This window comes from Bradysia coprophila, chromosome IV (assembly GCF_014529535.1).
Source record: "Bradysia coprophila strain Holo2 chromosome IV, BU_Bcop_v1, whole genome shotgun sequence".
NCBI lineage: Eukaryota > Metazoa > Arthropoda > Insecta > Diptera > Sciaridae > Bradysia > Bradysia coprophila.
This window is the reverse complement of record NC_050738.1, coordinates 2,229,976-2,255,778: the sequence shown is the minus strand read 5'-3', so window position 1 is coordinate 2,255,778 and position 25,803 is coordinate 2,229,976. Positions and strand designations below refer to the sequence as shown.

Sequence of the window (25,803 nt, the reverse complement as noted above, 5' to 3'; positions counted from 1 at the left end):
CTTACGGAAATCAATTGTATATGTTATTTTATTGCTTGAAAAGAAAATTACATAATCCAACATTGAAACCACACGTCAAGTTTTGAGAATAGTGAAAGACGAATGAAGAGACGGTTATCTTATTTTCGGTTTTAAGAAATTAGTGTTATATAATCTCGTTCAAATTGATTAAATTGCAATGGAAACCTATGAAAGATGAAGAAAAAAAAAGAAAGAAGAAAAGGCTGCACAGATCCTTTTGAGAACATAAGTACTTTAGAATATTCGCATTCCGTCAAGTGTTACGGTTTTAAAGATCTTTTCAAATTGCCGGTGGCGCACTGTCTGCGCGAAGTCAGCTTTTTCTACGCCATTTGGGCGTCCGTTCGTACACTGGTCTTAATGAGAATTTTGAAATCTGAATAGAAATTCGTTGAATGAGGAGAAAAGGAAAAAATTCCGATGACTTTGTGCAATAAATGAATAAAAAAAAATGGGAAAAAGAGAAAAACAAAAAAAAAATGCGAATAATGAAACAATGAATAAAATACATGAATAAATTAAAAAGAAATTAAATTAAAGTGTCAATGTTTACGTTTGAGAAATTTGAGAATAATTGAGAGTAGAAACTCATGTATTTTTTCGAAAAGATTGAATGTTTAAAAACTTAAAAAAAATTAGAAAGTTTGGGACATTGAAATGCAAATTTAAACGATTGTTTTTTTTTTAAATTTACAATTATACTTCATATATACTTTTATTCGAGAAGTTTTGAATGTGCGAACTTGAAGCAAGGCGTAATATTGATGGTAAATTTAATTTTTGATTGATAATATAATTTTTTTTGTGAAATTTACGGCAATCTGTCCTGAAAATCTTGTCTTAAACGACGGATTGATTTAGATACTTTGCTCAGATGATCCTAATGTCATGAAATGAATTTGAGTAAATTGATTGACTCTATTTTGCATTTTGCTATTAAATGTATCAAAGTATAATACTTTATAAATTCAATTGAAGTTTCAAATTAAAACGATTTTTAAAATTAATAAAAATTTGAGAAAAAAGAGAAAAGTTTTTTTTAGCGCACTTTGCACTATGATATTGAGATATTCATGTAATCAACGTTGCGTTCTCTCATATAGTAGTGATTGAAAGAAGAGAAATCGACCGGAACTTTTTTTTCGAATGATTCATTTTGGAATTTTTAATTTTTTTTGGCATATGGAACTAAATTTAACCTCAAGTCAACTAATAAAAATGTTACGAAATAATGAATTGATGAAACAAGAAACAAGTTATAAATTGAAAAAAAAGAAAATGAAATTGCAATATTAAGATTACAAAAAGGAACAGATAGAAATTAAGAATTGAAACACGCAAAACACTGTATTTCACTTTTATGAGCTTTGTGAAATGAAATGATATAAAATTAAACAAAACAGATATATGAAAATGAGAAAGTATTGAAATAAAACATAGAATATGTCTTTACTCCAATAGGAAAAAGGTAAACGAATAAAAAAAAACGAATTTGAAATTTTGAATGTATATGCGATAAAAGGATGAAAAATGTAAAATTATGAAATATATTGAGATGAAAACATGAACGAATTGTGAATTAAAACAAAAGAAGAGATTAAGAATAATATGAGAATTTTAAACGTATTGATGATGATGATGATAAACAAGCATTATGACAGATACAAAATATGTAATGATGAAAGCAATGAAATTAACAAATGAATAGTTATATGGCTAATAAATAAAAAAAAATGATTATTGAATAACGAAAGAGAATAGAAAATACAAATGTAACATTGGTAGTGAAACAGTAGATTATCTTTATATGTAACAGATGATACCAAAAGACCTAGTAGCCTCTCCCGTGCGACATAGAATGAATGACGATGATTGTAAACTAATTGAAGTCTGAAAATGGATTTGGTTAACTGATTGCTTGTTTTGAATCTGATATGAATGTTATGAAAAAGTTGTAATTAATGAATTTATGAATTAAATGACTATATGATATGATGAACAAACGTAGAAAAAAAAAAGTAACAATTTAGATGGAATAAAGAAAGCTACTGAATAAATCTGATGTCGTTTTGAAAAGTGTACACTATTATTATTTGAAATATGAAATTGATTCGCTACAGGCTATGGTTCAATGAGAACTATAAATTATTATTAACGGGTAGAGAAAAATATTGAATTGCGCATTTATAAAAATATATTATTTGGCAAGGTACATCTGAAATTATGACAATCCTTTGAAAAATGAATCGAAATGAAAAGCCAAATGATGAATGATAATAAAGCCAAACTATAATGATAACTGATCAAAACAAAAAAGAAAAAAAGAAAAAGGACAAACATAAAAGATAATCTAATTAATTATGAAAACTTAAATTTCAATCCAGAAAATTATTTTGAAAATCTAGGAAAAATTGAACATTTATTGAACTCTAGCCAAGTATAAAACTTAATTTTCGTATAAAAAAATCCTAACGAGCTGAACTTTTGAATATCTAAGTGAAATGGAAAACAGTAAAGTGAAGAGGTATGCGATTGAAAATCAAACTTTCGATATTTGAATTTTAAATCTTCTCAAACGCATTTTTCTGAAAATTTTTGACAAGTCCGATGAAGTTTTTTTTTTCATGCAAGATAGGGTTATTGTATTAAAATTGTTTTTTTTGCTACATTGTTAAATACAAAAAAATTCAAAATTATTAAACATTTTATCAAACATAATTAATAGAACCAACTGTTTCACAAAGCGAAAAACGGCCAAATACCAATGAAAAAAAATGAAATTATGAAAGAAGTGGTATCGTAATATCGAAATGGCATAAATCGATATTTAGTTTAAGTTAATTTTAAACAAGTCGACTTCTTAGTGTACGATATTAATTATAAGTGAGTGGATTAATGAAAGTAGAGATTTTGGATCTAATTCTTGAGGCATATGGGCAGTCCCCACAGTCTCGACAATGGTGAAAATGTTTCTATTTCACGTTCACGAAAAGTGATAATTTTTCTATAGTTTTTAATAAAGATTGTCGTCGAAAAGGACCCACGTGAATGCATAAAAACAGAGATGGGATTTTTTTTTGATGAAACTGAATTAATGAATTAATCAAAATTGACAATTTTGTTTGAGATATTTTACCTTGTAGCACGAATGGCGAAATTTTTTTTTGATTCATACGATTTCGAAAATTTATTTGAAATCATTTATTTTATCAGAATCGCAAATGAAAAATATGATGCTATTGATACGCTATGAAATTAGTACAACAAGATGAAATAATTGGCTACCTCCTTCCAGTTTTGTTCAATAATGATTAATTTGGAGAATGATGCAAAAAAAAAAAAAAAGAACTTTTTCTTCTGAAAGATAAATTAAAATGGTAATACAGAATCTCATGTAACATCAAATGTTAACATAATCACTATACAAATTTTCCTTGCTCACCTCATCCCTTGAAACATACCTTACCTCACCCACAGAGCATTTATTTAGACATGTTTAATTGAGTGATACAAGCGTCATGAACTTGTTGATCAATTTGAAAATTTTACATGCTACATTATTTGACATCCCACCTAAATGATTGAATACAGAATTAGCTACTCTGTATTTAAGCATTGGTATGAACCTTATCAAACGTCCACAACGCTATTCCAAATATATACTCCTTATAACAAATATAAAAAAAATCAAAGTTTTGTATTATTGTGAATCTTGACCCGCTTACCATTCATTATCATATCACATCAACCATTCTAATCGAAATTTGTACTTTTATTCTACATTTTCCTAGCTTTTATTTTCTTTATAACCTTATTAAATGGTGTATTGTCACCTATCGTGTATATTACCAAATAAAATTTCAAATCAAAAAGATGGGGGAAGGAAAGCCAGAGCTTGATGAAATATTACAACTTGAAAGTTTATTACATTTTCCATTCGTTATTTTATTAGTTTATTATTTTTATTATTGCTAAGTTTATTAGACATTGAAATTATATTTGTTAGACGAGTGACTCCAATTGTCAATGTGTCGTCACTCTTTCTCAAGAAGGGTGATGTAGTGCCATGCCGCACTCATTAACCCTATGGTTAATAAAGAGTAATGTTTAGTAAAGAGAGATATTATAATGTATGCACGTTAGACATTAATGTTAATAATATACTTAATAAAGCAGTCTATATACAACCATTGAAGCGAGTAGTCTTATTTTATTCTACAGAAGCTCGCAATCTTGCAATTTTAATTTACGCAGCAACAATAAAGGTGCAAAAACATTAAGGTCTTGAAACTTCATCCCCCATAAATACAAATGCCTCAGCGATTTCAATGCATACAGTGCTTCAAAATTATGGCATAATCTTTTAGGAATAGATCCAGGTCCAACTTTCAGTTTTTTCACTTCCACACAACTATTGCCAATTGCTTTAAAAACATTTGTCCAATATCTTTGATGACATCTATTAAGTTGAATATCAAGTGATTTTAACGTTCTATGACGTTCTATGAAAGTCGATAATGCATCGGCTTCGAAAAATCTACTACACGAATCCTTTGAAGCCGAGATGGTTTTATCATACGCAAAGTGTTCCAATTTAGGGAAGAAGTGAGTAAGAATTACTGTGCCATTCTCTACAAATCTGATTTGTAGTTCAATGAGTGATTCTAGCCCACTGAAAATTGACTCATTTTTAGTCCTTCCAATGGAAACTCTGAACAACACAAGCTTCTGCAGTCGTCCTAAAACAGGCTTCAATTGTTGTGCGATCATGGCAGATAAGCGGATATTACTCAAACGCAGAATTTTCAGCTTTTTACAGTGCCTCCCTACCAGACTAAATACGAAGCATTCTTTTCTTTCCATGATACCAACTTCCAACATTTTCGATCCAAAATTCTTAAAAATCCTTTCAGCGTCACTTCGTTCACTCGTACAATAAAAAAATTTCTCTGACTCTACCAGGTAAACCTTTTCTTCCACACCGACTTGGAATGTCTTTCCAATAACACGAACACTCTGATTAATTGACCGGAAACGTTCACAAATCTCTGCTATGGAACACAAGTCCATTATGTTGTGAACCTTCGAAAATATTTCCAAAAGGCAGTCGTCGTTTAGATCTTGCAATTTAGTGCCAGCTTTCGTGTTACATGGTTCAACAGGCGAGTTTGTTCGGGCGTCCAGTTTCTAAAAGAATCTAATATTAACCTGTGGCAGAGAAGATAAACTTAATTTGTTTGATTACCTGCTGTAAAAGTTGGCCATCAGATTGTTTGTACATTTTGAGACCTTAGGCTGATTGTTGAAAGTCTTAAAAAAATACTTTACGGAAGAGTTACCACATGCGACACACAAAAAATTACTGATGATGGAAGCTGGTGCTTATCACACACTCTGTACGCACATTCAGTGTATACTGCGAACATATAATGTCATGACCGTAAAACGTAGCTAATGTCAAATTTTACTGCGTCGTCGGCGTCTGTCAAAAATGTCAGTATTTCAGTTGAATTGACGTAAGCCGACGTTGAGCTATTTTTGCGTTTTCAACATATTCTACATAGTTTCTAGATCCACAAATGTGACAGTTGAATGGTTTTTGCCCAGTAAACTGGTCTTTATACGTGTGTGACAAAAATTTCGAATGGGAAAAAATTCAACAAATTTCAGAAATATCAGATCCTACATAAACAAAAATGTGATAATTCTTAATTTTTCATAATTGTAATACCTTAAATTATGAAAAATAACTAAAAATACTTTATAAGAGAAAATAAAAGTAATCCACAGTTTTCGAAGCCTCCCGAAGGTCAAAAAAAGAAACATCGAAAAATTAAAAATTTTCCCATCGAAATATTTTCTTGTTATGTTATTCATACTCATAGTACCGCCCTTTACACAAACTACTAAAAATATTTGATTGTATCCTGGGGGTCCATAGAGAGAGCTTGAAAAAATCTGACATGCGCTAGGGCTCGGAACAGATCAGATTAATCTGATTTTTTTCCAGATTGATCTGAAATTTTTGATCTGTTCTGATTCTAATCTGAAATATGAAGACTTGAATCTGAATGATCTGAAGTCCCAAGAATAAAATTTGAAATTCCAAAACTTGCTACTATTATAGCAATATTTCTGATTTTATTAGTTCTCCTCGTTCTCCTGCACTCGCGGAGCCCAGCAGTTCAAGAATTTCTAATAAATTAGCATTTGTTTAGTCATACTGACTTTCAGATTTCAGATTGATCCGAAACTTTCCAGATTCAAATTTTCAGTTCTGTGATCAGATCAGATCTGCTTCCAATTTTCAGATGTCAGATCAGATAAGATCAAGCCGCCAGAGATCTGGATCTGAATCTGAAATCTTCAAATCGCTTTTTTTTTAGATTCAGATCAGGTCAGAACGATCTGTTTGGAGCACTAGACATCCCCAACAAAAATCTTTTAAAAAAATCGAAGCAAGTTTCATTTGCTTTGAAAGCGATTCACCGTTCCAGCGGAGCTATCGACTGCCAATGTTTTGGTAATCAGGTATAATTCTATGAAAAGATTTTTTTCGAAAAAGAGTTTCTCTGTTTTCTGAACAGAGAAAAATGTCATGAATTAAGGCACAGCTTTAAATTACTAGTCCGTCGGGACGATAGCTCAGAAAATGGCTTGCTCGAAAGCCACATTAATACCTTTATTCCAGCCTATGAAGTGCATGATTCATTGATCTAAGTGCATTTTTCTAGAATATTCAAAATATATTGACAAATATGTAAGTTTAGAGTTCGTTGGAGCCAAGCTAAGGACGTCAAAAAGTTTGTAACATAACTAGCGTTCCCGCATTATACATCAAAGTAAATGGGTGTCGCTGGAAACGTAGGATTTCATGCTATCCGAATGAGAATGTTACAAAATCCACTCGCAATTGTATTGTATTGAGAGTGTGAAAATGTCGTATGCCAGCTAAAATTACTCAGCGCTGACGGGAATTCACCTACAATTTCTTTTGGAAACAGGCACGGAATCTACTGTTAATATTCTAACTCCTATAAGAGCATAATTGTTTACCACCACCACTATAATATCACTATGCGCATACTTATAAATATGACGTAAGTTTATCAACCATCTGAGAAAATGCTCAGCACATTTTCATCGTTTAGCTCTTTTTTAGTATGTACATTAACATAATCATGGTCGAGTTATAGGTAGATGTTAGTAGATGGGATATTATAAGTACGAAAGTCAGAGAAACTCGCGCATCGTAATTTAGTATGTGATCCAACTTTAAGCCGATTGGTTATATACACGAGCGACGGTTTCTTTGTCGATTTTCTTCTTCTCATTTTTCAGTGTCGGTATCTTGTAAAAACATTTCAGAAAATTTTATGTTGTTTTATTTTTGGAACAGACTAAATGGGAAACCGGGAGTTACAGAATTCAACAAAAGAATTATTTTTTGTTATTTTCGAATTTTAAATTTCTTTGTGTTTTGTTCAGATTGAATTTGAAAGAAAATTTTTGGTTTGTTTTCTTGCGATTTTCGAATAATTTTTATGATAAATTTTATAGTTCGTCGGCTACTTATATCCCATTAAGTTTATAATCCCACAAATAAAACAAATTTGCATCTGGATTGCGTAATAATGTCTACACTTGATGCGGCTATATCATATGTTTATTGCCAGATAGTGTCTTGCTCTGGCTAATGTAGTGTTATCAAGCAAAGAGAGTGTTAAACCAAATGAAGTAACAGATTCAGTATCAATAAGTAATGATAGACTCATTGCCTTTTGTGAAAGATAAAATCTAAAAATTATTCAAAATTAATTTGTGAATATTGCCGTTGCTAATGACCGCGACCCGATCAGTTCGGTCTTTGATCCTGCAAATTAAAATTCAAAAAATTTGAACCTGAAATTGACCAAACATTTTCTCTTTCAAAATTAATTTCTTTTTGTAGCTAAAAATAATCGAAAATTATTTTCATCCACAGTGAAATAAAACATTTTCTTTCATTAAGTAACAAAATTTCATCCGCTTAAGACACCAGACCTGCGGCTGTTCACACGAACGGTGTGTAACATCTAATTTATACTCATAGTTTTTGTGCGGGATGTAAAATGTAGAATTTGTTTACAATACAACATCATGATATGATTACCAAACACAACAAGATTACGGTGTACATAGTGGAAAGTCAATTTAAGTTGCAATATTAACCGAAATTCTGTGTGCGTTTGTTTATGGTGCAACCGACTGTTTAAGTGAAAAACCATATGCCTTATGAAGGCATCGAGATTTAATTGGAAATGCAACGTTAATGAAAACAATCAAACTGCGTACGCTGTTAATACATACATAAACAAATCGTTCGTGTGTAGTGGAGAAAGGTTAACAAACTCTGCATTCGAAAAATGCCACCAACAGCCACAGGGATGGCTCAGGTGTCCACGAAAATGTTGAATTCACCGTTGAATAGCTCGTTACCAAAAGTGGCTTACAGCCGAGACAATGGCTACAGGACCGTGACGCAGCCGAATAAGAACACAATTAATATGGTACGCAGACAGCAACCGCTACCGTGGTATTATCAACTTCCATTGGAACACAACACAGATTCTGATTCAAATTGGGTAGGTTTCTCAATGTTCTATTCTAGGGAACAGTGGTTAGCCATACCCATATATACCCGCTGAAAGTCACAAAGATTGTTAGGAATCCAAGATCCTTCAAGGATACACAAAAAACCACTTAAAGTTATGGGAATCACTATACAAATCGTATAGATCTCCCATCACTTAGACTAGACCAGTAACAAGTTAAGCAAAAATCAAGCCTCTACCGAAAATTTCTTCGGATTGGGTCAGTTTCGGGCTTCCAAGATTGGGTCAGCTGTTCAGTGTTTACAGAAATGCTCTTTAGTTATTTAGCTTAGGAGGAACCAAATTAGCACAACGCGATAAGCGTATATGTCTACCACACAACGCATAAAAAACTTAGTGCAAAAGAGATGCACGATTTTGTGAGGGAATTTCTCTTTTACTCTCTTAAAATCTTGCATCTCTTTTGCACTAAGTTTTTTATACGTAGTAAGACAGATGTGATAGAAGGTCCTGATTTTCTTCCACTAAGTCTGCGTTTTGATGCTGTTAGATTAAAAATTTAAGTTGCCAGAACCTGTGTTCAAGTGTAGACAATACTATGGATTGCTTATTATCTGTTTCTAAAAACACATCGACCACGAGCAATGAAGGTTGTTTCTTAATAAATTCAAATATTATTCCAGCATTACTCATCCTGAGCTCATACCCCCATGATTTATAAATATATCATTCACACTATAGCAGAGTAATCAATTTGCTGAGCATTTTAATTAATTTGTTTGCGTGTAACAGCACAAAACGATTCGTTTCAATTTAAAACTAATATGAAGCTGTATTTTCTTCAACTTGCAGTCTCTACTGCTGCTATTGTATCTGCTATATATGTTACACTTAGACCATTCATATATAATAGTTGGTAGAGTATAGATAAACACATCACAATATCGTTCATTTTGGCTCACAACGAAAAATGAGAGTGTAAACAAAATGTTTGGACGACTGACGACTCGGAATGAAAAGAATGCGACGAGCATGAAACATTAAAGAATAAAAATCATAACATCCACTGATATTGTTGTGTGTGTTATTAGAGTAGAGATATTAATTCATCGAAATTCATCGTCAGAGTGTTTATAGTGTAATCGATTAGGGCAATATCCATTAGTTACTGCCAGCGACCACACACAGAAATGTTGAGCTTTCACTAGTAAGAAAATGTTTGACTCAACTAACGAAGTAAAAGATTCTCTACTAATGATTTGAATACAATTAGAACTCAAAGCCACAATGCAGCTTGCAGAGTGAGAAGTTGCATCTTCTTATCCCTGGTTATGTAATAGTAACGCACTTCAAGCAAAAGTGATCATAGTCGACAACTGTCAAATAAAGTACTTTTTTTTGTATGAAACTGTTTTTTACAGTGTTTTACAGTTGTATGATACACTGTCCAGTTTCAGTACCCTATTTAGAGTACCACTCATGCTTGAAGTGCGTTGGTAATAGTCATTTATCTATTGCTTTAAACAGTATGTAACCCGTACAGGCGAGAGAAATTTAAAACAAGTAATAACTATAAAGGACTTAAGTCGACTTGGTAACATAATGTTTAGGGCTTACCAGGGCCTATTATTTGGGAATCGATTTTGGGAATATTTAGGAATTTTGGGAATATTTGGGAATATTTGGGAATATTTGGGAATATTTGGGAATATTTGGGAATATTTGGGAATTTTGGGAATATTTGGGAATTTTGGGAATATTTGAGAATATTTGGGGATTTTGGGAATATTTGGGAATTTTTGGAAATATTTGGGAATTTTTGGGAATATTTAGGAATTAATTCCAAAAAATTAATCCTTTTGAATATATTCTGCCAAAATGTTAGGTTTCTTTTTTTGTATTGTTATCAACCAGGCTTTATGAGTCGTGTCTGACTCTGACATTTAATGACATCCATCAGAAGTTTTTTTAGAGTTTTTTTGAATTTCGACTGACCGAAATCAGCCCCATTTTTTTCGGATTTTTCTTATATGTAGTGGTAGTATATAAGAAAGTCCCGGAAAAAAAACGCTGATTTCGGTCAGTCGAAATTCAAAAGAAAGCTAAGAGTAGCTGTTCACGAGTGACTTAGGAATATACAGCGACATTACAGCAGGTATTTTCTATCGTATACATTTCTTCAATCTTCTACTTCCCAAATATTCCCAAATATTCCCAAAAATTCCCAAATATTTCTAAATATTCCCAAAAATTCCCAAGTATTGCCAAATATTCCCAAAAATTCTCAAATATTTCCAAATATTCCCAAAAATTCCCAAATATTCCCAAATATTCTCAAATATTTCCAAATATTCCCAAAAAATTTGGAACCTCGAACGTAATGTGCTTGACGTGATTAGGCAATGTCAATGCATATTCCTTATGAACAAAGTGTTATTTTCATTGCACTTAACACTTAAATCTTTTGGGGTTCCTCCATCGGCTTAAAACAGGTCATTTTGTGTATTAAAAAGTTTATAAGGATAATATCCACTGATCGTTCAAATATTTAAAGGGTAGTTCCTGAGTGAAAAGACATCTGCGTCTCTACAGACGACTTCTTCACTTCAGTTCAATATTTGGGAATTTTTGGGAATATTTGGGAATATTTGAGAATATTTGGGAATATTTGAGAATATTTGGGAATATTTGGGAATTTTGGGAATTAATTCCCAAATAATAGGCCCTGGCGGCTTACCGTCTGAAATTATGTAACGCTCCTTGGGTTGAGTGGTTGTTTTTCCATGCGTTTCATACATTTTTGAGTGACAGAGGTATCGGTTGTATAAAAAACATAGATTTAAGCGTGACATAAAGTATGTACGGGAACAAGTGAAGTAATAGATTCGGTTTCAAACGCAAGAAAATTTGGAATAAAGAAAAATAGAAAAGACTGCTTGTCGTATCTACAATCCTAAAATTTGGGCAACATTTCAGCTGGACAACATTGCGATGCTTGTTTGATTTGTGTGCATCAAGCTGTTGTCCTGACATATAGGTGTGTCGACTGTCAATCGATAAATGCATATTGCCCTGACAATAAAATAGAGACCAGCTGTTGCTAACTCTGAATATCAACATTATTTTACGACTGTCTTTCGCTGTCACTGTACACTAAATTTTCTTCTTTCATCTACCCTTTCAGCAGGATCTCAATTTGCTTCCAACGATTTGGAGTCCATTTCCTACTGCACAACTATGTTCCTACAATCAAGCTATCGATGCACCGCTCTCGGATCCATTATCGGATTTTTGCGATCAATTCAACGATCTTCGAATATTTCGTAATGAAAAGGCTGCCAAGTCACCGCCATTGAATTATATGTGCCACCTTTGTTTTAAAAAAGGTCACTACATACGTGATTGTCCGCAGGTGAGTTTATGATGAGATTTTATTACATGAAATCGAACGTTAACTGGATTTGGTTCGGGAGGAATAATCTGGTCATGTGTTTTGGAGGGTAGAAATAAACGGAAATCAGTGTGGTCTTAAATACATAATAATAGAATGAATAGTTGAACAAATGAAGTAATAGATTTTGAGTGAAATGTGAGTCTTGGAAATGCTTAGATCAATAGAAGTTCATTCGACGTTATTTGTGAAGGCGTTTATCATACAACCATTTCATTTAAATCGAAGAACATTAAAACCGGTATAAATATCCTCCACTTAACTTAGACGACATTGTGTCGTTATATTGCAACAATAATTCACTATATGCTTATGCCGATTTCCCATTAATCAGCAGACGAAATCTCATTAAATGAAATGTTTTGTTTATCTTTCAAATTAAATGAACGCACAATGGAATCCATTGATAAATATAACGCGCAATTCGAATATTTTGACTAATTTCGTTTAAATAAATAATTGAATCCACTTTTGAGAATCGCACTGACACTGCTCTTTATCATTCACGATCGGAGAAACTTATTTCACCAAATAAAATTTTCTTTTAGGCACGTCCGAAAGGAGAAGGCAAAACACCATATCAGGGCAAGAAACGATGTTTCGGCGAATATAAATGCCCGAAATGTAAACGCAAATGGATGTCTGGTAATTCTTGGGCTAATATGGGTCAGGAGTGCATTAAATGCCATATTAATGTGTATCCGAATAAGCAGGCAAGGGTTACATTTACTGTATGTGAGATATTTGTTTTCGTTAACATTGTGATTGAATTTTAGCGTCCGCTTGAAAAACCTGATGGCTTAGACGTGTCGGATCAATCGAAAGTCCATCCCCAACATTTGTGTGAAAAATGCAAGGATCTGGGATATTACTGTCGTCGTGTTCAATGAATCTTTTGCGGACGGCTTTATCATGGGTTTATCGACAAAGACGACGAAAATTAACGACGAACTCTACCTAACGTCGTCTTTGGCTCGTATGGAACAAACTCTAAAAATGGTTTGATTAAATGAGTCTGACTACACTGTCCTATGATATGTTTACCGTGTGGGAAAGGTTAAAATTTGAATTTCTTTTATTGTCCTGCTATAAATGCAATGTTTTTACTTTTTAAATTAAAAGCTCTCTGCTGTCGGTCTTTGATTTGTATATAGTCTTTTGTCAATTCCATAAAATGTTTTCGGTAAATTTGTAAAACTTAATTATTTTTTAAAATAAATTATTTCGACAATTTATGACTCGTTCTTGTGAGCTATCTGCGTTAAAAAAATTACTCGACCTAAAAGTTCAGTTCAGGTAATTTCATAAAGACAAACTTGACCTGATTTAAACTTGTTTTATTTAAATCTGACAGGTCCGGTTTCAGGTGTACCTGAAATTTTCATGGAATTTTTCAATAACCTGACGATTATCTACATATTTCAGGTTAAGTCAAGTCAATTCGAAATTGACAACATCAGGTTCAGGTCAAAACATTTTTCAGGTAACTTAGGTCAGTTTCAGGTAGAACTGGACCTGTTTATAGCCTTAGCTCGTTCGGTGCTCAGACAAAGGAAGGATGAAAGAGTAGTTGGCACCCAGCGAATGTAACTCAACAATAAGTTGGTACAATATATCGGCAAGATGGTTTCGACATATCACAAATAGAACTTTGTAAATTATGGACAACGTGAGATTGTAGTGCTGACCACTAAGCTATGCTACACATTTTGAGTGATTGTCCTGGAAGAAAATTAATCGGAGGAATCGAAGGTTTACGATTTGGATTCCACTGGTGCATTGCTAGCACCTCCTTAGACTCAGATACGTGGACTGAATTTCATCCTTTTTGCTATTTTCTGGTGTTTGTAATTCGGTTACGTGGATCTACATCGTAAAACGAAAGATGAAAACTCATGCACGCCACTGCTATCGGGATAAGACACCGCCGTGGTACCCTTAGACATAACTCTAAATGCTAACGGAAACAATATATATATCGCGCCGACCATCACAGAGCAAAAGTTTATTGTTGGAAAATTCTCTCCGAACGGTTTCAGCACGTTTGCCGGGTTCATTTGTAGCATAGCAACGGTACTAAACAAACAATTTTTGTTGAACAAAATAAACGTAACGGATCATGCTTACCCAACGATTTTCCAATGAGCTACGTTTCAGTACTCGATAGTCTGTGAACTGCAAAAGTTGGAAATTTTCAAAATCAAGGATATTTGAAGCGTATGTGCAAATAAAATGGAGAATTTCACTTGAAATATCAGTTGGAAAGGGATATTGTCTGTTTTGCCCAGTGAAATTCCAGTGTAATCTTTGCGAATCTAAGACACAACAATAAGGATTTGCATTTATTGATTGCCTGAACGGAATGTTTAAGTTTCTTTTATTGCCGTACTTCTTGAGTATGAGAATAAATTTGTGAGGCGATAAAATTTAATGAGTTAACTTACGGTGCGTTTTAAAGTGAAATAAAGTGGCTTTCAAGGTGAATTATTGTAATTTAGTAGTATTTTTTCGGTGTAACTGCAACGTGGATTTATTAGTTTCCGTTACGAAAACAATTCGAGCACACGAAGAAAATTGCAGAAAAAGTAAATTTCCCAAAGCCCGAAATTACTAAAACGAAAGAAAAAGGTACAAAACTTTTCGCTCAGTGTTTCATGTGCTTGTTTGCATTTTGTTTATCGAGTTTGTTTTGCATGAATATAGGATGCATGGTAATTGTGAGTAAAATGCAATAAATAAACGGAAAAGAATGATAATTTATGTCTTATGCCAATTTAAGTTGATAAGAATCATTTCGTTTTGCTTTTTTAGGTATACAAAATCGAATAAAAAATAACGAAAACGACATAGTTACGATTGTATCCCTTCTATTGCCCCGTACTTTGCCTTATTCTTGTTTGATAAACCCTCTCGGTCTGTGTAGAGAGGTACAACCGAAAGGAAAAAACGTCAATAACATTTTGTCAAATATACAAATTTCTTGTGTTTTTTTTCGCTACCTACAATTTTGGTATATTTGTCGTGTATAGACAACAGTATAAAGTGGAACTGTTAGACGTAGTGGATATATATGTTTAGAAACATTCTATATTCATCAACGGTATGGTGTATATAGAAATGTGACTTTTTTTCTGTGTGGAAAAACCGAAACAACCCCTGTACCTCATACTACACTGTCAATGTAAATAAATTAGGAAAATTTCCTCTGTTATCGACAGCGAAACAAACGATTCAAACAAAGGATGTAAAAGATTTTACACGATGCATCCACCAGAAACTCGTTTTAAATTACAGTAGCGTTAAGCCGTTCACGAAAGACCAGCCGAGGAAATACTGGTTTGGAGATTGTTATTTTCACTTCGTCTTCGGCTCGAGCGCAAAAGTCACACTCTTCAAAATAAAAATTTCCAAACCAGTACTAATCTACTATTTGTTACAATCAGCTTCAAAGAAACCGATCGAAAGAAGTACTAGATTCGCCCAGAGTTAGTTACTGCAGATATGTTTTGTGAAAAGTTGAATTCTTCTTTGTTTCTTGAGTGTTACAGTCGCTGAGTATATAGCCATCAGTAGCAATTGCTAGGCATTTAACCTTTTAGTAACGACAAACCTTTTAGTACCGACAAACTTATCACGGTATGGCCACTAAAACTGTTGTATCAGTCGTTTTAGCAACTTTTCTTTGATTCATAATCTTGCACTTCACTAGTTTTAACATTGCTCTAACACAATTTTAGAATGTAGATAATGTTGTAATCATTCAACGCACTTCAAGCAAAAGTGCTATTAATGACAGCTGTCAAATAGATTACTACTTTGTATGAAAAAAGTGGCCAAAATTTGTTCGATACACTGTCCAGTTTCAGCACCCTATTAAGAGTACCACTCATGCTTGAAGTGCGTTGAATCATTGCATAATTAGGGCTACTGAGGGCGCCTTGGTATGTAATTAAATGTTTAACGTCCCTTTTAATGAATGTTCACTTCCACTGTGTATACAAGCACTGCGTACTGAAAGTTTTATTTTATACGATGACCAGCTAAACTGTCTCGAGCCTTACTACGAAAACAATACGCAATTATTTTTGGACAAAAACATTCCACCAGCGTTTTGATCAGACATCATATCGACCTTTTTCCCTCAACAGTGTACTTTATGTGTTGAACTTTCTGATCCATTTTGCTATTGTGGTAAGAAAGCCCGCATGTAAAGGTTTCGGTAAAAATAGCCTAAAATAATGCACGGCGTATTACTGAAAATTGTCTATCAAGTTGAAAGAAAGAATATCTAAAAATATAATTCCAAAGTTCAAAGCTATGGCAATCGCAGTGAATCACTGAAAAGGTTTTCAATATTTTGTTGCGTACAACTATTGGCATTGATGTTGTGGAAATGAATTGTACAAATGAACTTTGCTATAAATGGTTATAATGCGGATGCAAATCAAATATAGGCCTTCGACAATTATAGTAGTAAGTCGTAGTAAATGTAAATTGAACATCGACGTACAATAATTACGTCAGCAAAAATATTTCGAATCTATTCACAATAACCTCGACAATATCAGGAACTGAAAAGTTTGGATTCCGTTTATTTTTTAATTGAATTTAAATTACCCCAATCGTTTGTATACCTCCCCAAATATCTAATATATACTGTCGTCGGTTCAATAACCTATCGTCACAATTATAGTTTATTCATTTACCTAAAAATAATGCTGAACTTACACACAAAAATGTTGTGTAGGTGGTAAACTTTCCCTGAAATTAATAACTCACATATCGCAATGGGTAAAATTTAAATTATTCAGATTTTTCGTAGGTGGAACATGACAATGCAAACACGTAAACTATTAATAATCAAGTGAAAATTCTATCAAGGACTTTTAATAAAGTCCGAAAATTAGGCATTTTTGCGCGTTTACATTCGCTTCGGTTTCGGCATTCATAACCTTGTTTCGAATACTTGTCTTACGTCAATTTTATAGCAGATTTATTTCTATAGTTTTTCAGAAATCAGTGCATCTGATGTCCTTTTCTCCAAGTTTTAAAGACAACGTATTATAGATTGTATAAGATGTATTAGTGCATAATGGCATAGCACTGCTACTAGCATTTACATAGAAAATATTTGAAGGCTGATAGTATGGATGAAAATTTGAAGGTTTTTTTAAGTTTGACATAAGAGTGCTAATGCTAGGAACAGTGCTATGATAACGGCATACTTTCCTTTAAAACGACAATTGTTACCGACACTTTTATTACGAGCTAAAATAAGTTATTCATCTGTTAGCGACAACGACGTCACATGTATATGATAAGCACTAGCTAGCGTGTTGTATTATATGGTGAAGGGTGTTTGAAAAATAATGAAGTACAAGATTGTCAATTAAGTCCTAATAAATAGTTTAAACAAATGAAGTAACAGACTACAATAAACTTGCCTTTTGCCTAAACTCAGTGGGTGACACGGACGATCAAATTAGCAGTGAATCGACAGTATAAGAAGAGCATCAAACAGTACTAAAGGTACGAAACGAGGAAGCATAACATAGGATTCAACATTTCAAACTTTACAATGCTTCAAATGAGCTACAGGAAAGCACCTAGCAGGGTAATAGAGGTTTTTACACGTCAAATAGAGTAGTATTTTGATACCAATGATACCATTATGAGTCTTAATGGTAATTTTGCAATGACATTACGAAAAAAAAGGTATGGAAATATTCGCATACTTCGATTAAAGTACTACTTTATTTTTTTCTATTACCCTGCTAGGTGCTTTGGCTACAGTTTCTGTTAAAACATTATTTGTAAATTACGGATGTTGGTAGGCGTGATTATTTTGCTCCCCTGCTCCCCTCATGAAAATATATTCTAATTATTATAAGTTGCAGTGTGCAATAGTATGTTGTATTACAAGTATTGTAATGTTGATATTTTCAGCACTAGACCCAAATTTTCCTTACGAGCGAAGCGAGAAGAATAACAGCATTGTTCGTTCCTGGACTTATTATATGATCACTCAAAGCGAGTAGCATAACTTTAGGGTAATTTTTGATCCCAATCAGACGTTTACGTCGTCCGTTAAACTCGAAATTATGAAAAAAATTTGGTCCATTTGGACCTTTTTGCTTCGTGCAACTTCCTGGCTTGCAACGCAATTTATCTGAGATTTTGTTTACATGGGATGATAGTGAGTGCGTCCAGCTACAACAGCCCATAGTCGGTTTCATGGATAAGTTCTGTTGCAGGCCAGCAGTATTGTGTTCGAAAATTGGCCATACTTTCATTGTTTACTCCCTCTGTTTAGAACGTGCAGTGCTACCGACCCGTGCCTATGCTCTAACGATAGGTCTTTTAGAGGCGCACACTCGCACAACATTTCAACTTTTAAGAATTCATCTATATCGACTTATGCCATGTTAAAAGCCATGTTAAAACGAATGAAGTAATATATGGTGTTTCAAACACTACGAAACATTTAAAACAAAAGCAGTTAGACTTAATGCTTAACAATGATACGATCACCGATTTGTAAAAGATTACAAGAATAAAAACAATTTCCCTTGACATCGTACGTGGCAATGGGGCATGAAATTATCTGCGATGAGTTTATAGAAAATTATTCGGGGAAATTAGTCCTCTGAAAGGAAAATCCATTTCTATTCACTTTGATTGTATTCCATCCATCGCACGCGTTCTATTGATTTAAATAATTCTTGTGGAAGTTTTTATCATCAATTTTGCGTGATTCGTACAACACAAACACTTCTCCATTTAAATTCGTTAAGCAAACGTTATTCAAATCGGTAAACCGCGCTATAGGTAAACACAGTCGTTGACCTGGTGGTGGCTAAAAATCGATAATTCCGGTAAATTTTGTTTGAGTGGTCAGTCGTTATGTTTCAAACATGCAATACGGCCCGTTCCACGAAAAACGTTGTTTGAATATATTAGATCGACCATGGGGTGGTTAATAATAATACCAATTTAGTTTGATAAATGGTTTGAGGAGTTCGTCCGTTGTGTACAGTGGAAAATTTCTACAATGAACTGTTCTGAGTCCACTTTATTTCAATGATAGTGACATTGCGTGATAAGGAAATTTTCGGATTTGAATCATTACAATTGACAACCGAACTGGGCATGATTTCTTTACTAGTGATTGCATATTGCCAGGCACATTATATTTACAAACCATTTTCACCTAATGAAAATGTAAATGAAAATTAATTCGTTTCAAAAGGCAAAAATCAACCTCTCTTAACTTAACGAAGGGCTATGCCATCTGTTATCGACACAAGTAAGCAATGATCTATTGTTAATGTGGCACTTCATTTCAAAATGTAAATTAAATCAAATGAAGTAATAGATTTTTCATTAAAGTCCTTTCAAAATGCTTAAATCTTGAAGAAGTAGTAGAATCAATAAAATATTCTGGAAAGGTCAAATTATCGTAGCTTCATTGTTGGAACGAATATAAATCGTGTTCCAATTAATTTCACGGTAGGTATGAATTAGGCTAAGAAGGCACATTCTATTTACGAAAATAAAGAACAACGGAAATGTGCCAAAGTCAAAAGTTTAAAGTTTGTTTTTAAAACTCTTGCAGGCAAATGCAGAACTTTTCAGTTTTCACTCGTTCTATCGAGTTGTTTGTAATGCCAAAAGCTAACAAACAATAAAATAGATAGCATGATGATGTTGTATAGGATATACGGTTGTGTTGTCTGTATATATAGCTTCTGTAAACTATTTTCGGAATTTTTACGAAAAAAAGAACCAGTCGAAACCATTAAATTAACTATCTCTCCACGTAGAACCGTGAAGCACATAAAATCATAATAATTTGCATGTGAAACGTAGTTAGTTCATCGATTTTTACTCAAGTTTCTTATACATTTATAGCGTAAGACTCATCCATGCGCTACCATCATTGCACAGCCATATAAATATAAATATATTTGTAACAGAAAATTAATGCTAAAATATAAATTTGAAACGCAGGCAAACAATCCTACGTCATTCCGCTAATAAGCTATCGCTTGCAAACCTTATACCCACATAACAGCGACGCTTCAATTATGGAAAAGTATGACGTCATATCTGTGGTTGGAGAAGGCTCGTACGGATTGGTAATGAGATGTCGTCATCGCGATTCGGGCCAGTATGTTGCGATAAAGAAGTTTTTGGAAACCGAAGATGATCCATCGGTTCGGAAAATGGCCATGCGAGAAATAAGAATGCTGAAGGTCAGTTTGTACAGAATTTTCGTATTGATTTCTTTAGAAATTTGTTGGATTGCTTACATTATGTTAATCTTACGTATTGCGATGGCATGACCGCAGTAGAAAATAAAAATTAATTATACAAATTAGGAACCATTAAAATAACAGAGTACACACGCACGTATAAAGGCGTTTATACATTTTGAAGAGTTTCAAAATATACGCAAAGGGCTGGCGATTTCGAAAATTGCAGTTTTCTTCGTAAAATGCGCCTGCATTTCCGGCAAAAAAAAAAAAAATTGTTCAGTAAAAACTGTTCAATTATCTTCTTAAATTATATCAACACTGGGCTATACGTTGTGATTAACGCCTTGGCCAGGCATGAGCGCCGACGGAGAAACCTCGGCGGCGGCTAGCCGAAAAAAATTTCTCGGCGGCGGCGAAAAAATCGGCTTGAGCCGGCTTAAAACGGCTCGGCTGGAGGTTCCTTTTAACTTTTTTTCAAAATAAAAACGTTTAGATAAATTCATGGAAAATGAACTAGTAAGCATGAAAATGAAATTGTACGGAGAGCGAAAATGTAGGTAGATTAGGTTGTTCAAAGTGCAAGTGGAACTGGTCTTGTTACAAGCAAGTCTCTAAGTCTAAGGTTCACTAACACGTCAAGTTTTATTGCCTCAAAACTTGAACTAAATGGAAAATCATGCTCCGGTACACTCATTTAACTCATTAAGAAAATGGTTTTCGAGAAGAAATCGAAAGCTCACGAAAATCAAGTAAAAATTGAAAAGAAAAAAAATCGAGAAAATTCGCAAAGATCGATAAAGTTTTCTCAAATTTGTGAATTAACTGATTGTGCGCCTTCGGCTCGTTCCGCAAAGGTCATACTTGCCAAAACAACAAACTTAGAAGCGAGGACGTAATATACCATTCTGGAAAATTCATGAAAATTCAAGAAAATTTTCAAAATTTTCTTAATTTTGAAAAAAAAATTCAAAATGTACTTGAGCTGCTTAGGATCAACAGGAATCTTGGTTTTCAAAATTATTTCACCCATTCACCTTTCGAAATCTTTATTTCATTTTCCAGCCGTTTCAAGCCGGCTTGAGCCGTGCTTTTGGCACCGGCTCGGCTGCGGCGCAGCTTGCTCAAAAATGGCCGGCGGCGGCTTGATCGGCGGCTTATTTTCGGCGGCGCTCATGCCTGGCCTTGGCTCACCTAAATAAATATCGTAAAGCCTGGACAGTCTGTTGACTCTCAACAATCTTTAGTGTACGAGATGGAGCAGGGTTGGACTGCGCTAGTCGTGAGCTAGTTTTTGTTTTGTAAAATTTCGATATTTAGAGTCACGATTTCTTATGTCGTTCAAAGGCAAAGCTGTTCCTTGCAACTCCACAATCATTTTTTCCTAAGACAATCGACATCTAAAAATTCTTCTTCGAAGCAGAAACTTAAATTGAACTCTCGCTAATCATAAATTTATCGTTAGCGCGAGCCCATTCACAGAAGAAATTTTGGATGTCGACGTCAATGACCACTATTATCACGGCAGAGTAAAATAAACCAGGCAGGAGCGGTTCATTTTCGAAACGTCAAATAAGGGACCTAATACACTGGATGAAAATGAATTCAAATGAACACTGACATAAATTGAAAATTTTTGTTCGCAAAAATACAGTGCTACTAGATTATTCAGGTCCCTAGTCAAATCAGCACTACTGCCTGGTCAACTTTACTTTGTCGTGCTATTATGTCATTGGTCGACGTCTTCGGAAAAAATGTTTGTGGAGTTGTAAGGAACAACTTTGTCTTTGAACGTCATAAGAAATTTTTGGCTATAAATATAGAAATTTTACAAAACAAATAGTAGCGCACTACTAGCGCAGGCAAACCGTGAGATGGAGACAATAAAGTAGATGTCTCTTAAGTTTCTGACTAAACTTATTTTTGCAAAGTTAATCTGATATTCATATTCCTGCTCTAGTACCTATAACTCGTAAATCTAGTGTGAAAATCTCTCAAAACAAGATTTACTCAAGGTAATCTAGATAACCCGCAAAAAAACGTCACTCATCACAGCCCACTACTCGGCTTAAAAATCAGCCTTCAATCAAGCTGATTGCAACAAGTCTTCTGCCTACAATCTGGTTAAATATTTACACTCACTAAATAAACTGACCAACAGTTTAGTGTAAATTAAAAACCAATTTGGAACATGTATGCAGTATGCACTCCACTCTATTAAGCATACAACTTCCACGTGAAATGGTCTAATGCACATCGATAAAATGAAAATCACAGCCTAATCGATTGCACGATGATGAGTAACGTCATCTGAAACCATATTGAATTTCCCGTCTAAAGGTCATCATCGCGTATTAATATAATGTTTACCATCAAAAAACTTTTTATGCCTTTGAATTGCATGATATGATATATGCATAGTATGTAGGAACACCCCACGCCCCAGTAAATATGGATATAAAGGATTTATTGCGTGCTATCGTTTTCGTTCAGCTTTTATAAGTTCAATGCAAAATTGATGTTAGATTTTATGGGGAAATAGTTTTCCCAAGTAATATTCTCCTTATCCGAAATATTAAAATATTTATCACCTGATGTCTCATTACAGAAATTGCGCCATGAAAATTTGGTGAACATGATCGAAGTTTTCCGTCGGAAAAAACGGTTCTTCTTAGTGTTCGAGTACTTAGAGCATACAGTCTTAGAGGAACTGGAGGCGCGATCTGGTGGATTGGGCTTTGTGACGTCACGGAAATACTGCTATCAAGTTTTAAGAGCTTTGGATTTTATTCACTCACATGATGTAGGTGGCAAAAATATTTTAATTGAATTTGGGTGTTAATAACGGGATAATTTTTTGAACACATAGGTACTGCATAGAGACGTTAAACCGGAGAATGTGAGTATTTTGACTATGATATCCTGAAGGCTAGAAGTCAAGCACTGTTGCGAATGCTAATTTCTTTTCATAAAATTACTTTTCCGAATCAGGTGTTGGTCTCTCGACTGGGCGTTATAAAACTGTGTGATTTCGGTTTCGCAAGACCCTACACAGAAAATGAAACATTTACAGACTATGTGGCTACCAGGTAAGTCACTAGAATCCAATTGGGGAAATGGTAACCTCCCTTCATGTACTGCACGATCAGTTTTGTTAATTTACGAATCATTTATTCCATGTAGATGGTATCGTTCGCCGGAACTTCTTGTCGGTGATGGATACGGCAAGGAGGTGGACATATGGGCTGTTGGATGTTTGTATGCTGAAATGATGACCGGTGAACCGCTCTTTCCCGGCGAAAGTGACATCGACCAACTGTTCCAAATCGTTCGCGTTCTTGGCAGGTTAAATTCTCGCCATCAGAATCTCATCACTCGTAACACAATGTTCAAAGGAATGAAACAAGAACAGAATACCAGCCTGCATCAACTGTTCCCCGACTGGAATCGAGATTGTTTGGACTTTTTGGCGCAGTGTCTCAAAATGGATGGAAATCAGCGGCCCGATACGTCGAAATTACTGAAACATGATCTGTTCACCAGGGATAAATTCGTGGAAACGTTTCTGGTTGAATTGAAAGGTAAATTGGCACAAGAAATGGTTGGAAATCCATTACTGAAAAGGATGCCTAGCTATGGATCTGGTCGGAAAATGGCTGATGATAAAAGGGTTGCCGAGAAAGTGAACCATAAAAAATCTGGCGATGAATCCAAAGTCAACAATGGGAAAGATAAAATATCACAAATCGGACTGTCACTGCTCTCCACCCAGTTACTGAACTCTACAAACATTAATTCGAAAAATGGCACAGACACACTACCGAAGGCTGCGACGAACCATGATGATCTGACTACATTATCAACTGTGAATAAGCAAACGATGAGCAACCCACCGAAAGCGACACAAAAAATTAGCATCAACAATCTGGTATTCAAAGAAGGTGCTAAAAACTATCGAGTTCTGTCTGCCAAGCCTGCAAAAACGTCATCAATATCCGAGAAATCTTCGTCGACCAATTTTGATGTTCAAATTCAGCCGCCATCACCAGCCCAATTCCAGAGTCTGCAATCGGATATCACAAACGAAATCAATCAACAGAAACGCCTGTCTCCAGTTAGCATCAACAATTTATCAATAAACGGAAATTTTCCGCAATATTTCAGTCACAAAAAGAGTTCAAATATCCTAGGACTCCATCAAGTGTCCCAAAAATCAAACATAAAGCAGAGCAACCACACCAACTTAAACACAGCAAGACCATCGTTAGTGAAAAGAGATCGACCGCACATTGACCTGGGTCTAATTCCATTGGGATTGGGAGTTACGACGGAACCATCGACAAAGGACCTAAGTCCTCGCATTCTGCCTCCACCGCCGTGGTTGACAAGCAGTAACATTAAAGTGAACACGGTCAACACTCACGGAAAACCTTCGCAGATAACGAAAAGAAGTTTAACAGACTGGAAAAGTGTTGGAACGATAACTGGTACGGCGAAAAGCAATGCACCATCGGAGGCGAATGAATTCCTACTACCCAATTGTCCAGGCGCCAGCAGTCCATTGAAAGGAAATCGTAAAAAGTTATCGCCGATGGTCAATTTTTCGGAGAACTTGTTTGGAAGCGTAAGTTTGATTTCATTGCCAATTTAATATTTAAAATAGTTTGCACAAACTTACTCGGATTGCACTAACCTTTCACAACTCGAAACCTAAACTTTTTTCATTTGTTTCTGATTTTCAGAGGAACATCTCAGCATCCTCGGACAATGTTAATGAGACATAGCTGGATATTTTCTGGCCAAAAAAGATCATTAAGTTTGAATGGGCATTTCGCTGAAAAAGCTTTGCTGTGTACATAAAAAAGAGCTAAATAAATTTATTGTTAAAATTAACTGTCGTCCAGCGTGTTTTTTGTGGAATTAAATACTCAAAACTGAGTTAAAGACATTGCATTGAAAGTTCCGCACTGGGAGTCTTTGGGTCTTCGCGATTTAGTGACCTTTTGTTTAATTGTGCTGCTAGTGTCATTGTTTCTTTTTCTTTTAGTTTAGTGTGAATGTTTTGGTTTTCTTGTTGTGAGAGTTGAAGTGAAAGTGATATGAAATGAATGAGGTACCGGATGATGTATGAACGAGTGGATGTATGGTCAAGGTCAGATCCTTATTCTTCATTATATTTTATAGTTTTATAGTTTTTAGATAAAATGTTGAGTAATGGTTCGCAAACGATTGGTGACTATTGTTAAGTTTACTGACCTTGTGTTTTTCTAGTCGTTCGTTTTCCTTTGATTGACAGTTATCCACCTTACCGTAGAACGCATATAAATTGAAAAACTACCACACATTGTCGTCCCTGATGAGTTCAGTTCCCCAATGTGTTTGTCTTCACTTTACATTTCACGGGAACTGTAAAGATGAACTCCGAAGTTTTTGAATTTAGCGGAACGAAACGGTGTCTCTAGGTACTCTAGGGATAAACGAG

The 25,803-nt window shown here is 34.4% G+C and overlaps 2 protein-coding genes across 7 annotated transcripts; both read left to right on the top strand.

Annotated features, from left to right (window-relative positions):
• Positions 1–7,271: 7,271 nt before the first annotated feature.
• Positions 7,272–13,299, top strand: LOC119085990 (zinc finger CCHC domain-containing protein 24-like). 4 transcript variants are annotated; one of them, XM_037196559.1, is made up of 5 exons: positions 7,272–7,363; positions 8,114–8,645; positions 11,800–12,027; positions 12,615–12,779; positions 12,843–13,299. In XM_037196559.1, the coding sequence occupies exons 2-5, from the start codon at positions 8,427–8,429 to the stop codon at positions 12,954–12,956; spliced, it is 726 nt and encodes a 241-aa protein (XP_037052454.1). In that variant the 5' UTR covers positions 7,272–7,363; positions 8,114–8,426; the 3' UTR covers positions 12,957–13,299. The 4 variants fall into 4 exon arrangements, with proteins under 4 accessions (XP_037052454.1, XP_037052455.1, XP_037052452.1 ...); XM_037196560.1 differs by having other exon boundaries at positions 7,274–7,363; positions 8,006–8,645; positions 11,803–12,027; XM_037196557.1 differs by having other exon boundaries at positions 7,275–7,363; positions 8,006–8,645.
• Positions 13,300–14,217: 918 nt separating this feature from the next.
• Positions 14,218–25,221, top strand: LOC119066830 (cyclin-dependent kinase-like 4). 3 transcript variants are annotated; one of them, XM_037169493.1, is made up of 7 exons: positions 14,218–14,545; positions 20,077–20,321; positions 22,930–23,124; positions 23,191–23,220; positions 23,313–23,410; positions 23,505–24,945; positions 25,064–25,221. In XM_037169493.1, exons 2-7 carry the CDS (start codon positions 20,154–20,156, stop codon positions 25,103–25,105), a joined length of 1,974 nt encoding a protein of 657 aa, XP_037025388.1. In that variant the 5' UTR covers positions 14,218–14,545; positions 20,077–20,153; the 3' UTR covers positions 25,106–25,221. The 3 variants fall into 3 exon arrangements, with proteins under 3 accessions (XP_037025388.1, XP_037025387.1, XP_037025386.1); XM_037169492.1 differs by having other exon boundaries at positions 14,218–14,694; XM_037169491.1 differs by having other exon boundaries at positions 14,218–14,783.
• The last annotated feature ends 582 nt before the right edge of the window (positions 25,222–25,803 follow it).

What these genes read in the sequence shown, in the direction of transcription:
- LOC119085990 (XM_037196559.1), top strand. Translation starts at nt 8,427, where the DNA reads ATGCCACCAACAGCCACAGGGATGGCTCAGGTGTCCACGAAAATGTTG. An exon ending in CAGATTCTGATTCAAATTGG is followed by an intron (nt 8,646 to 11,799) that starts GTAGGTTTCTCA and finishes CTACCCTTTCAG; the next exon opens with CAGGATCTCAATTTGCTTCC. An exon ending in ATGTGTATCCGAATAAGCAG is followed by an intron (nt 12,780 to 12,842) that starts GCAAGGGTTACA and finishes ATTGAATTTTAG; the next exon opens with CGTCCGCTTGAAAAACCTGA.
- LOC119066830 (XM_037169491.1), top strand. An exon ending in GAGAAATAAGAATGCTGAAG is followed by an intron (nt 20,322 to 22,929) that starts GTCAGTTTGTAC and finishes GTCTCATTACAG; the next exon opens with AAATTGCGCCATGAAAATTT. An exon ending in CGGAGAACTTGTTTGGAAGC is followed by an intron (nt 24,946 to 25,063) that starts GTAAGTTTGATT and finishes TCTGATTTTCAG; the next exon opens with AGGAACATCTCAGCATCCTC.